A 13,444-nucleotide genomic window follows, 5' to 3' on the forward strand; every position below is an offset into this window, starting at 1 on the left:
TGGACACATTGGTGCCATTGGATATCAACAAACACCCATAGGCGATGATGTAATAGTTGGTGTCACATGAACAGTCAGTCCACAGCCATGGCAGAAACTCAGTGACATGAACACTTTCACTTACAATCAAACTACCAAAAGTCGAATTTATTCGTACAACGGACTTTAATAAGAGGCGATTTGAGAACATATTCATCTCTGGTCGCGAGCTAGCATACGTGAAATGAAGATATCAATGTCACAGGGACTACTTTTACATGCAGTCAATTTTCAGGTTAAGGTCAATATTCCGGTTTATGAAACATTTGGAAGAACCCGTTTACATGCCTGACATGGGAAAAAAACCCTGCACGGACAAGTGCGTCATTTCCGCTTCTTCCTGTATCCAAAAACAAAAACAATAACAACACCGGCACAGAGGATAATGAATGCCTTTGTTTGCGTTTTGGTGCTGGTACTGACCCACCACCAGTACTCAACACTATTCTGTCTCACTTTCTTCATTAATGGAAGGTGAGAACTGTGAGGGTGGGACCCGAGAACAGCATAATAAGAGTAATAAGAGTATGCACTTCCTAGTTTTGGGGCTGTTTCTACCCTTTGTTTCCTAAAGTGTTGGGATGAACGCCTAGGTGCTGAGCTTTGTAATATCTTCCAGAGGGTTCACTATAAGATTGAAAACTCAGAAATTGAGTCTCTCTCTCTCTCTCTTCAAACTGTTGTCAAATGACCTGCAAGCTGCTGTTTTGACAGCACTAACAGGCATTTGTTAAAAAGTATATTTCCTGACAATAAATCATTTCAATTTCTTCTGAGGTGCTCGCTATGCTGCAGCTTTCATCTTTTCTCACCAGACAGTATGTCTTAGCATTCACAGCCACAGGATGATGTACACAATTGTACACATAGTACGAGTCAGTGAGAGGGCTGGGGGGATTTTCTTTGTAGAAAGAAATTTAAAAAATAAATAAATAAAACGACAAGACCCATCAGCACACGGGTGCCCGCCAGGTCTTTCAGGGAAGTAGCCTGTTTGTGTTCTTCAGCTATTTTTATAATATGCCACAGGCGGTGAGTCCCCTGACCCTGTAAAGACACAAATATGCTTTTCATCGGTTATGCTTAAAACAAAAAAGTTGTTTTCCCGATGCTATGCAATCACACGTCTGACTGTGTTGCTGACAAAATAGCACCATATTATTGGACAATAGACCAATAAAGCCCCAAGAGGTCCAAGACTAAAACATGCTGTTTGTTACGGTGACTTTAAGATAGAGCAGGCTTTTTATAACATGGTAATTTAATCTGGCAAAGCCACTGAATTGTTTTGTGCTGTGCTTTAAATTGTAAGATCAAAACCAGTGAATAAGGTTTTGTGTCCAATGTTTCCTAAGGCATAAGAAGATGGTGTTATATGCATTGCTGTACTGGCAAGAAAAAACAAACTCTTAACCTTAATAGATCTGTAGCAATTAGTTTTAATGACGATTCGATCCGTATTACAATTTGTGGTTGCCAATACGACTCGAGGACGATATCGGTTCACTTAGAACGATACGATCCAAAAGGATTGAGTAACTTTAAAAGCAATTCATTAACTTTTTAGCGCAAAATTCAACCAGTCTGACCGTGAAATAAATACCTGGATACTGGACAGAGCAGGAATCAGGTATAAATTAATTATGGATATAAACAAACGTAAAAGTAAACAGAATTAACATTTTGTTTGAATAAAGTGCAACCAACACTCCAGGTTGAATTAAATCAAGCCTGTGATTAATTCTATCTGATAAAACATGACCTGAACTTTAATTTCATACCTCATTTTTTCTTCCCTGGACTCTTTGAGTCCAGGGAAGAAAATCAAGTGTCATAATTTTCATGTAGGCCTCACATTGTATTAGCTTCCATGCCACACAACAAATTGCAAGTACACAGTAATAAAAATTTACATTTTTCACACAATTGGATCATAGAAATATAAATCGATACATCGATGTAGTGAATGAATCGTTACACTCCTAAAAGTTAATAATCATTTTGCCAATAACCTTTACACTGCCTCTCAGATAAATGTACCGTCACACAAACAGATACCATTGCTGCAGTTCCCAAAATAAAAATCAACTGGTTGCTTTCAATCTTTGTGAAAATCAGATTGACAGAGGAACACAATACGTAGTCGGAATTCATCCAACAACAACTCTAAGACAAGCGGCATTTGTAACACCAAAAAGGGAATGCACCAGATGCTTGAGCATGGTGACACCAGTTTCCTGTAAACTGTGTCCACAGACTGAGAAATAAGGGGCGAGGGGTGGGTTGTGGAAGCATCTACTGAATAGTACAGAGCTAATGAAAGATTAGCATTCCAATAGAGCTCCCCATACCAACTGGCCCCACCTCACAGTGCTAATCTGAAAACATAGACACATTGTTGGGAATGTTTGGTGCCTTGTCATGTAATGCACACATTGAAAGCAGGCAAATTCCTCAATGACACTGCAAGATTGACAGCAAAACCAACATTTGTTCATTATAACCAGTGGGAAATGCGAGAAGTTAGCAACCTTGTAGTCACACATTAAAAGAGCAATAAATAAATAAAACAACCCATCTAGAAAACTAACCATTTTTGCTGTTACATGCAACTTTGGCCCTGTCCACACGGGAAGGCTCCTGAGATTGTTTGGGGGGTTGAAAAATAATGAGTCTACACTGTACCGGATTATTAAATAGTTGCATCCAGACGGGAACGGATCACTGAGTGACAACGATGTAATACACAAGGCACATTTACGTGTGGCACTGAATAGACACGCAGACGAAACCATGTGACACATCAAACCATAAAAGAAGAAAGAATGCATTCGTATAAATCCGTCATCTTCCGCTTTCTAAGGCTCATCTTGACTTACGAGAAGTGGAATTACTTCTGCGAGTCATTATAGAGTATAGGACGGCATAGAAGATGGATGGATGGATGACCACAAAATATCACGAGAATGTCGACTGGGGTGAGTCATGTCAATCGAAATTTTCAGGTATTATGTTGGCTTGTCATCAAAGCTCACTTCTGATCATGTAACAGCGACGGGTGGGTGACGTCATCGTTTCTGTCTACACCAAAATGACAAGCCAGTGTTTTCAGATTATCCCACTCTGCCGTTTACAAACAAAAAATATAGTTTCGCGGCACCCACAACACCGTTTTCCGTGTGGATGAAATGCTGAAACAATAAAATACTTCGCCATTTTGGCCTGAAAACGGTTCCATGTGGATAGCCCCTTAAACATAACTTAGGTTACTTTCACACTGCAGGTCAATTCCAATTTGTTTTGCTCATGTGTGACCTGCATCTAACTTTTTCATGTCAGAGTGAACAGTACAATTCCGATTTTTCATTTATTTCTAGAGCAGGTTTGTGTCACATTTCAGCATTGTTATTGCTACTTAGACATAAAAAAGAAGAGGTAAGCTATTTGGGTTTTATTTATATGACTGGCAACATTTGAAATTGTACTTTATTTACAAAGCAGATCTCCACTCAAACTGTAAGGTCATTGTCTTTATGCTATTTTGTGCTCATTTGCATTCAATTGAGGCTTAATGACAGCCATAAACAGTGGAAGCAAATATTCTTTGACCCTTTAGCGATCTATTTGTAGCCCCCGAACTATTGGTTGGAGACCCCTGGCTTTGCCTGTTGCTAATCATTAACTTTGTTTTTTTTCACTAATGCTAATGTTGTTGTGGTCCCTCATTTCATGTGTATTTCATGGTATACAAAATGAGGATAGTGTTTAACTTACCAGAGATGACTTGAACTGCAAATACTGCTGTTGTGTTTTGTACTGCTCTAAAAGCAACATTTCTCCTCAGCTGTTATTTGGGGTACTTGTTCTTTCCGACTCGTGTGCCCGTTTGTCGTGCTGGCAGTGTGTCAGATTTTCGTGAGACGCTTCTTACAGACTGCAAAGACCTTATCCAGCTTTGTCTGATCCAGCCATACTATAAAAGCCAAAATTAGTCCATACTTTTGATTTTACTATGCTGGCGCATTGCTGCTTGCATCTTTTTTTTTTGTTAAAATCCAATTGGGCATAATACCCTGCAGTGTGAACATAGACTAAGACCTGGCACATGTAATAAGCAGCAATGCACTAAGTCCACTGGAACTAAAGAACAAATGTGCTACTAGTAAATGAAGGCACCAGAAGTACTGAGGGATTTAAGCAGCATGGCAGTGCACCAGTGAAATGTGAGTAGGTCCAAAAAAAGAGAAATAGCAGCACAATAGCAGCTTGCAGTTAGCATTATAATATTCACGGCTTGTCTTCAAAACACTAGTTGCGTGTCTAATTTGTTCAACATAAACACGTAGTGTGTCCAGCTTTAAGCTCTTGACGCCACCACAGGGATCTCCAACAGGTAGCTCGTAAGCTAGCATTAGCTTGCCAGCTGATTTTGAGTAGTTGACGAAATAATTTTTGCTTCACTTCTTAGTATTTCTGTAAGCGTTCTATTCAAACTTAACATCTGTATTTAATAACAAATGAGCACACTGAGAGGAGATGTGCTTTGTAAGTGCAATTTCAATGTTGGCAGTCACAAAACACAAATAGCTCACTTCTCCTTTCTTTTTGTCAAAGCAGCTTTAATAGTCCTGCAAGTTGGATACACCTGTGCTATCATAACCCTGGACTCTAAATGCATACCGTTTATACAGGACAGACTTCCATAACAAAAATATTGAAATTGTTATTTTATTTTGTTAATTATGCGATTTTGAACTAAAAAAAATGTGGATTGAACAATTAATTTGCCATGTATCCGTATTACTGTAAAAACAGGCATCAAATTAAATTTAGGTTTGTGTCAGAGTGCCTGAAAAAAAGCCTTGTCACTTATCCAAGCTGTAGAAACAATAAATAACTTCACTTTCAGTTGCTCATTTGGATTCAGAAATTGCTTATATGAAAAGGTGAAGGCCTCTCGATTATGCTTATTGTAGCAAAATAAAGTCTTGTATCATTCACTGAGTTTTATCATTTAATGAGAGCAGAAAGGTCAGGTTGTGCTTGTTGCATACCACAATAATGTACTGTAGAGATTATATTTTCCTTTGAAAGCACAAACATGCTACAAAAACATCAGAACATAAAGTCTGGGTGCCTTGGTAAGAAGAACTACTGTGTCTGAACTTCCATGAGCTTGGAGGACTCCATCCATGTCTCAGCAATGACTCTAATAACTAATTGATAAAATAATCTGAAAGGGCAAAGAAAGCAGTCTTGCATGACTTCCAGACGTCATCAAAATTCTTTGGTTTCATCTCATTCGTCTAACTCCAAACTTTCTCAATAATGTTCAAGTCTAGTGTCTGGGAAGAACAATCCTGGAGCATCTTGACCTTCTTGAACTTTGACATAAGGCTGAAGTATGCTGAAGAATTTGCCTTCTTTTACTATTTGGAAGGTTATAGGTTATTATTATTATTATTATTATTATTTATTGTTCCTACAACCTGGATAAGCAACGAGACTGGATAAGCAACTTTGCCATTCGAGTAAATTAACAGTTTTGCAATGTTCTCGGTTCATGTTCTGCTGGTCGCTGAAAAAAGTTAAATAAATGAGTTAATAAATAAATAAGTCATAACAATTTGTATTTGTCATATTAAAAACAAAAAATTGCAGACACAGCAGCGGCGGTCCGTCCTCCCGTGTAGACCACCACCACAGCTTCAAAAAATCCTATGGGAAACCCTCAAACTGTACCACTTGGTGGAAATGCAGCTATAGGGGCAAACTCACACCAGGTCATTCGCGCCATGTTGGACTTGGGCATGATGCTCTCTCCTGGCTCCTGGAACTTACAAGGAGCGATCGCATTACTGTACAGTCATTCTATGACTCGGCTATGTTGCATGCGGGAATGCTGTGCCCTGGCCCACCTCTTCCAACCATGCCAACAAAGGAGAAGTGTGGTGTACCTGTGCGCGGATCAGTGTGCTTAGAGTAGCCAAACATGCCACACTTCAGTGGTGAAGTGGGCCCAGGCACAGTGTGATTGGCCTAGTGTGCGTACACCCTTCGAGTGTTCATAAGAATGAATGATGACACTCTATACTGCAATATAAACAGTTTGAAACAAAGACTGGACTACTGCACTATTGGAACCATGAATAAAAGGTGTGTGGTCACTTACAGTTCATCTCGTTGCCGTTGTGAAAGCACCATGGTGACAGGACGGTGTGAACGGGGCAAGGAGGGAACACTTGGCAGTAAAGAGTGCAGCTGCTGCACTCTCCTCAGTCAGGAGATGAGCTGTGCTGATCCGAGCAACGCGAGCAAGGGTGATCCGTGTACTCCTATGGCGGGCTGTTCATGTAGTCCAGACAAAAACTTAGATCAAGTGGGGACCTCACAAATCGGGCCCCCTCCAGGGACAAGAGAATCAGAGAGCCTGCAGACCAGTCAACAGTCGAGTCTACACTGCATCTGGAAGAGAGAAATTAAGGTCTGCATTAGGTATGCATGGCAGATTATATGGAGAGTGGGTGGGTTTGGAAATATTTATAGGTCAAAGAAGCAATGCATCAATGCTTGCAACAGATTCTATGCAGATAAAAACACATGGATATTATGTGAGTAATAATTAAAAAAAGAAAACACTAAGATTATTCTTACAGAAGGTCAATGCAGCACAAACTGAAAAATATGTCAAAGTCATCAGTGAGCCAAATCAAATGGCATAAAGTCATCCATCAGCCATTGTAAACCACATTTTAGGTCCTCTTCTTTCAATATCAACATAAGCTGCTCTGAACACTTCTTTCAAAATTCCTTTTACCATGTACATGCAAGCGCTGACCCAGATTCAGAGGGCATCAATCTTCTCCTCACAGGTTGCCGAGTGAACAGAAAAACAGGACACAGCCAGGGAGGCCAGAATAACGGCCGTTCACTTGTCACATTCCAAAACACTATCTTGTCATTATCGCAGCTCTTTAGGAGCTGTCCGGCTACGTGATGAGTGGGGAACTCAGTCAGTCATTGCCACAAATTTTTACTAGTGGGGAGGTTAATAACTTGTCAGTAGTGGGATATTTATGCAAAGTACACTATAGTACAGTATAGTGGGGGAAGATATGAAGACTATTTACACACTGCCTTGTAAAAAACAACCAAAAAAACCCCCACCAAATTAAGTAGCCAATGGAAGGCCAACTGTGAGCCACGATAAGCCTCTTAGTCTACTGGGACCAAGATGACTAAATCTCCAACCGACCAGTAAATAAAAAGGCATAAACAAGGCTAATTTACTCATTTTTGAGGCCCTTACAATCCCTCTCTCTCTCTCTCTCTCTCTCTCTCTCTCTCTCATTCACTGACATCTTAACCGCTACTGAAGTTTTACACTTTAATATTACCTTTCACTGGATAAATGAAAATTACATATTGCAATTAGGGGTGTACTGATTACAATGTTCTGGCCAATAACCAATCTTTAAAAAATCTGACCTGCTGATTCTGATTTTGGCTGATACTGATTATTTAAAATAACTGACAGCACACACCTTCAATGTACCAATCTTATTTTGTTGAAAAACATTGAACAATACCTGTGAAACAATACAAACCTGTTGTTTGAGGTAATTCTCTCAAATACGAGAAATGAATGGAAAATTGCTGTCCAAACTATTAATTTATAGCAGTTCCTTTAGTCTTTTATTTTTCATATTTTAAAAACAAACAAAACTTGCACAACAGGTTATACTGCAAACCTGATTTGAGCTAATTACAAAAAATAAAGTGCACAGTGACCGAAAATGGTTGGTTGTCCAATGCCATGAACTCCATAATTACAGTATCCTCGTAGTAGTGCTAGCTTTTTTATGACACCCTTATTTTTTTACCACATGTAAACAGGATGTGACGCACAGCGCTCTTATTGTGAAAACCGGAAGTGTGTTGTGTGTGTGTGTTGAGAAAGTATCGACTGTTGCAAAAATGTGCCTCCTGCAGCCATGGCCCTCCGTCCTTTATTGACACCAGTGGGCATCCTGAAACCCTCGGTTACAGTAGCTATGCTGTTTTCACTGCTCATAAGCGCTAAGAGCGGGCCGCTGCCTGGCTCTTTGCTCCAGCAAGTTTTAGCTTTGGCGTTCACTGGATTACTAGCTGTCAGTCTGGCAGGGCAAAAGGGGACAGTGGCTGACTTTCAGACTTTTGAGGCAGTAGATAAGATTGGTGGATAAGATCAGTTTCATATGTAATGATCGGCCAATCACCAATGCCCCAAAATTAAGAAAATAATAACTGGTACCATGAAATTTACAAGTATTACTTCCCTGTTCAGCAGTTTATTGTACAGAACTGATAAAGCTAAATATATCTCTCTATCGGACACTTGAACATTGCAGAGGACTTGCTCCATGGATAGTGACAGCCAGTAGCCTGCTATTGAGCTGTGATGTCAGCACCTGACATCAGTCCAAATGACAGCTAACCTCTCACCGAGTGTATATTACAGCATGCCTTTGGTTTCTGGCAGGTTTTCAATCCTCTGTGGTTTGAGGGGACAGAAATTCCACAGTAGCGTCGATTGTGGTAAAATAACCCAAAAATGGCAGTCCCTACAACCTACCCAAATAAAACAACTTCTAAAGGTAATACATTGAAGCGGTTACAATGTTACAATGCCATCGACTCTACGCAGTTGGAACAACAAGCTACATTCACAGACAGTCCGATCATAATGTGTTTATGAATGAGGGTGAAAAGGTAGCACCCAATCTATCTGTGGCCGTCCAAATTTATTTGTGGCAGGCCGCCACAAATAAATGAATGTATGGGGAACACTGCTTTGGCTTTATTTGGTTGCCACAGTGCCAGTACAAGTATCCCCAAAAACAAAAAGTGTAACAGTTACCATATATGGCTTAACATTGGTAAGGGGGTGTCTGTCTGGTGGAAATGGTGTTCTGGAGTTCTTTAATTTAATGATAAATCCTTACAGGGATTGAAAAGATACTGTGGTTGGAGTGTGTCAGGAATTCGTGGATAACAAAAACATCAATGATATTGACTGTCCTGCATGTTTGCCTAGACCTGAGTGCAATCGAGCACCTCTGGGACATCATGTATCATTTTATTTATCGTTGCCACGTCGCACAGCAAACCTGATCTCTACAGTGTGTGCAGTACTGCACAATGAAATAAATCATATTAACTACCTGTGCATAAAAGGTGATAGTGGTAGTGCAGAGGGAATAAGCTGCAGTCGTGATGCATCCATAAATCTGTCCCTTCCTCCTGCCATTGATTTTGTTGTCTTTGTACACCAGCAGGAACCACCAGAGAAATTGGTGCAGAACGCTCTGGGGGTGTCATGTAATTTCCTGATGAATCCTAATGGGTTACCGTCTCTTTGAAAGGGCTTTTTAGATGATGAAAACAAACATCCCCTGTCACTTTAAGAGTGAAGCAGTCAGCCACAGAGTCACAACTGGACTGGACTGGACCACACCCGATGTATCACTGAGCACATATTTGTTGGTTTACGTAGCCAAGCTTCTGACATGGTGTAGGTTGTGAGTGTGGACAAGCAAAATTCAGGATTAGGGTTAGACAAGTATGAATGGTTCATGAATATGATAACTATATCATTCATAAGAGTAACTGTTCTGAAAATGCAATGAATAACTGAGGTTCACTCCAATGCTTTCTCAATTGTTATCGTCCAGTTGTGGATGAATTGCTGTTTATTATACATTTTTTTATCTTATGCTTGCTCGTTGTGTTGAAGGCTTTTACTGGAACACTTGAGGAGACGGAGTAAGTTTGTTCACGTTTCTAAAAAGATACAATTGGCCTCAGCAAACTTTGTGCGACAAATGTTTCCATACCACTCCGCAGATAGAAATAAAAAGTCCAAAACCCACAAGACGTTCAACTGTGGAAAAGCGTGCCAAGGTGGCAGTAAATCAATCCTGCTAGTATGTTCTATAGTAGCCAGCCTAGTGCTAGTGCTAATGCAGTGCTAATTCCTAACGGACGCGCAAGCGAGACAGCTAACGTGCTATCTGTTGCAGCTATCACACCTGGTTGCCAGTGTCACCCATAAGTGTACTAGACCTGAATTGCTTGCAAAACATGGCTTGCAGACTTCTGCAGTCGAGTCGAGTTGCTGTGAATATGTAACTTTCTTGGCTTTGCTGTGAGTTTATGGCTGCGTGTGTTTGAATCTGGTTCCCGGAACGTAGTCTGGCAGTGCCGTCACAACCAAGATCGTGTAGGGGGGCGTGACAAAATCGTGTCAAAAACACCACTTCATTTGTTTATTCATCCATGACAGCAAAGTATGACAAAAATGTTTTATTAAGTGAATACTTTCATTTTGTTCTTGTTTTTCCAAACATTTTTTGGTGTCATGAGCGCTATAAGGCCATCTTTGAATTACAACACAGATAGCTGAATCCTTTTCTACCAGCACCGTCATCACCTTTCAGAAAGAAGCATCCCAAACATCTGGAATCTGGACTGCCTTCATTTCCAAGCAGTGAAAACAAAGTCCTATGTTATAGACAAAGTAAAATTGGTATCAACTGCCTATACTGTAACACATCTCAAGATTTCCACAATCTCCATCTTAACTGCACATGGTAACGCCCCCATGAAGTCCATTTTATTTTTTCCTCAAGTTCCGTTTTTTTCCATTTTTAATTTTTTAGAATTCTTTTTTTACATTTTACACTTATTTTTACCAGCCAAGAGTGTGTGCTTTTTGGGTTTGTTAATTAAATGTGAAAATCCTTACATTTTTTGATGCAATACATCACTGGCCAATTTTACCTAGTAATTGAAAAATGGATGTAGCCTGGCTAACTTTCTAATGGGACGTCAACCTCTGCACACATTGCTACAGAATCTTCAAACTGTAATGCTCGTGTTTATGAGTAACAAAGATGTAGTCATCAATGCAATTCCAACTGCATATTTGAGATGTTTTTTATGACACGCTCACTTTGTTTACACGGTTAGACGCCATGGGGCAAGCAGCGTTCTTATTTTGAAGGTCCGAAGTCTGTTCTGTGTGTGTTGAGAATATCGGTTTTAGGTTAAGACGAACTGGGTCCATAAATAAACATGCTCTTCTTTTTTCACTCAGAACTTGCACGTCGACATTGGGCATTGTAAAACGCTCCTTATACTCAAACACAAAGCAGTGAAAATATACTCACTCAGCCTGAATCGCAATCACACAACCGCACTAGCATGGCCAATGATGATGATCCAATTTTTAGGCCTCTGATCTGATCCAATTTCGACTCCTGAGCCAATACTTTGACAATGTTACTACAGATTATTGAACTGAAAATGTTTTTAGCAAATAACTACAGTAAACACAATAAAACATTTTATAAAGCTTATTTCATCTAAAACGAGTATCCCTAAGCTCTAGTACAAAGTGTGTATGATAAAGACACTTATTTTGTAAAAATAAAAACAATATACCTCACAGACAACAACACATTCATGATTCATTGTAAAATTTCACTATTGAAAAAAATATAGCAAGTTATCTAGCAGATGTAACAACAGAGTTCAACTACTTTTTCCAGGTCCTTTGTTGCCAGACAGTTCTTCGGGCCCAATTATAACTGCCTCACCGGCAAATTAAAAGATTGGTATATACCACTCGGGACACTTGGGGTTGATAAAACTCTGCCCCTTGACATAAGACCAGCAGGGACAGGACACCAAAAATACTGCAACAACATGTGACAAACTTATATATTATGCTAATTTCCCAAATGAATCAGTGCTCCACATATACAGAATTACAAACCACGTAGTGTAACACATTATTAAGTAATGCACATTCATTCTTTTTCCCCACTATTAAAAATGGTTGTTAAACACAGGAAGTGAACAGACTATCAGTATTTGCTGCGACATGGAAAAGGAGTAGGATTAAATAAGCTCTGCTTCTTCGACATGCTGAATTTCCCCAGTGTAAACATGATAAAATTCCATTCCATTCCAGCCACTCCAAGCCTCACTCACTTATTAAAACATTTTAAATTGTAAAATGTACAGGTACTTACCACTAATTAATGAAAATGAAAAGATCAATGACGCTCCAATGCCGCACATAATGCAGACTGCTTGCCTGTTGTAATTCCAGTGACGACTTACGATACTACCTTAATTTGGGTTCGCCTCACTGCAAGTTTTGAGGCCGCACTGTAACAGAGTTGACTGTGCTGCCACAGCTTCACTGGGCACCACCATCTTCCACAAACATCAAGTCGCTATGTACATGTATGTTGTATTATTTATGTATGTATGTATGTATTAGCAACTTAGGGCGAACAAGTAGGGTGAATTTCTGCAAGAAATTGACTGTTTTCAAAAGAGAAAACACATGAATGTGCAGGTTTCCCCACAAAAAAAATATATTTTGATATGCATTCTAACAATATGCGTGGTTGTGAATGGTAAACAGGCGCAGATCCACTGAAAAGTGTTACCATGGTGGGTCACTTCCCCTCTGCTCCTCAATGCAAACTGTGCAATCTGCATCAGGCATGACCTCTAATGTTAGTGTAAAATACCCACGGATATGCAAAATCGCAGCATCCCGGAATCCTGACTGGGTAAACATGTAAAGAGAAAACAAGTTGGCTAATGAGAAGACGAAATTCCAAGAAGACCATCGCCTTCGCCGAGCTCCACCCTGACTTCCCTGCACACATGACCAAGGAGCGCCAGCTGAGCCTGATGCCCACCCGTGAGACAGCAAAGGGGGGCGCACACCTTACACCGTCTTGTACTTCAATCACATTAACGTCTACATTTTATCGGAACAACAAGCAACCTTCAAGACAAGTCGTGCCTACGCCATGCTAATATTATGCTTGGCACGGATGCTCCAGCAGGACGAGCACTTCTAACATCAAGACGCAAACATGTCATTTGATATTTAGCCGTAATGACGGGGGTTGTCAAACTGCAACACGCACAGAATCAGCGTTTGACGAAGCCAAATGCTACTGTAACCTTCCAGCCCTGCGACATGCTGTCACATAATTTATGACATTTGCCACCAAATGTGAATTACAGCAGCTAATTGTGCTAATGTAAACGTTATCTTCATTAGCTTCCTGGTTTTGCGGTCATAAAGTTAGCTACAACAATGTTAACTCGTTACACTTCCAAAACAGACGCCACCATTGTGTGCGCTTTAAATGAATTACCTAAATTCAGCGTCGTCATCGCTTTACAGGCCTCACTATTCAAAATGAACACACTGTTGTAAATGCAGACAGAGACCTAGTCTAGTGCTGACATGCTACCTGCTGCTCCAGACCGAGCGGCCTAGCCGCCATTTTGAGGCATAAAAAGGAGGTGCAAAAATTACAGCCACATCGTC

General features: G+C 40.1%; 1 protein-coding gene across 2 annotated transcripts in view; it reads right to left on the reverse strand.

Moving 5' to 3' along the window:
• The window catches only part of pafah1b1a (platelet-activating factor acetylhydrolase 1b, regulatory subunit 1a), a 33,068-nt gene that overhangs the window by 19,364 nt on the left and 260 nt on the right, over positions 1-13,444 (reverse strand). For both annotated transcript variants that reach the window (XM_054793973.1, XM_054793972.1), the window contains exon 2: positions 6,212-6,504. In XM_054793973.1, coding sequence (XP_054649948.1) covers positions 6,212-6,243 — 32 coding nt within the window. In that variant the 5' untranslated portion in view covers positions 6,244-6,504. The remainder of the gene's footprint in view (positions 1-6,211; positions 6,505-13,444) is intronic.

Source organism: Dunckerocampus dactyliophorus, chromosome 12 (assembly GCF_027744805.1).
Source record: "Dunckerocampus dactyliophorus isolate RoL2022-P2 chromosome 12, RoL_Ddac_1.1, whole genome shotgun sequence".
Taxonomy (NCBI): Eukaryota; Metazoa; Chordata; class Actinopteri; order Syngnathiformes; family Syngnathidae; genus Dunckerocampus; species Dunckerocampus dactyliophorus.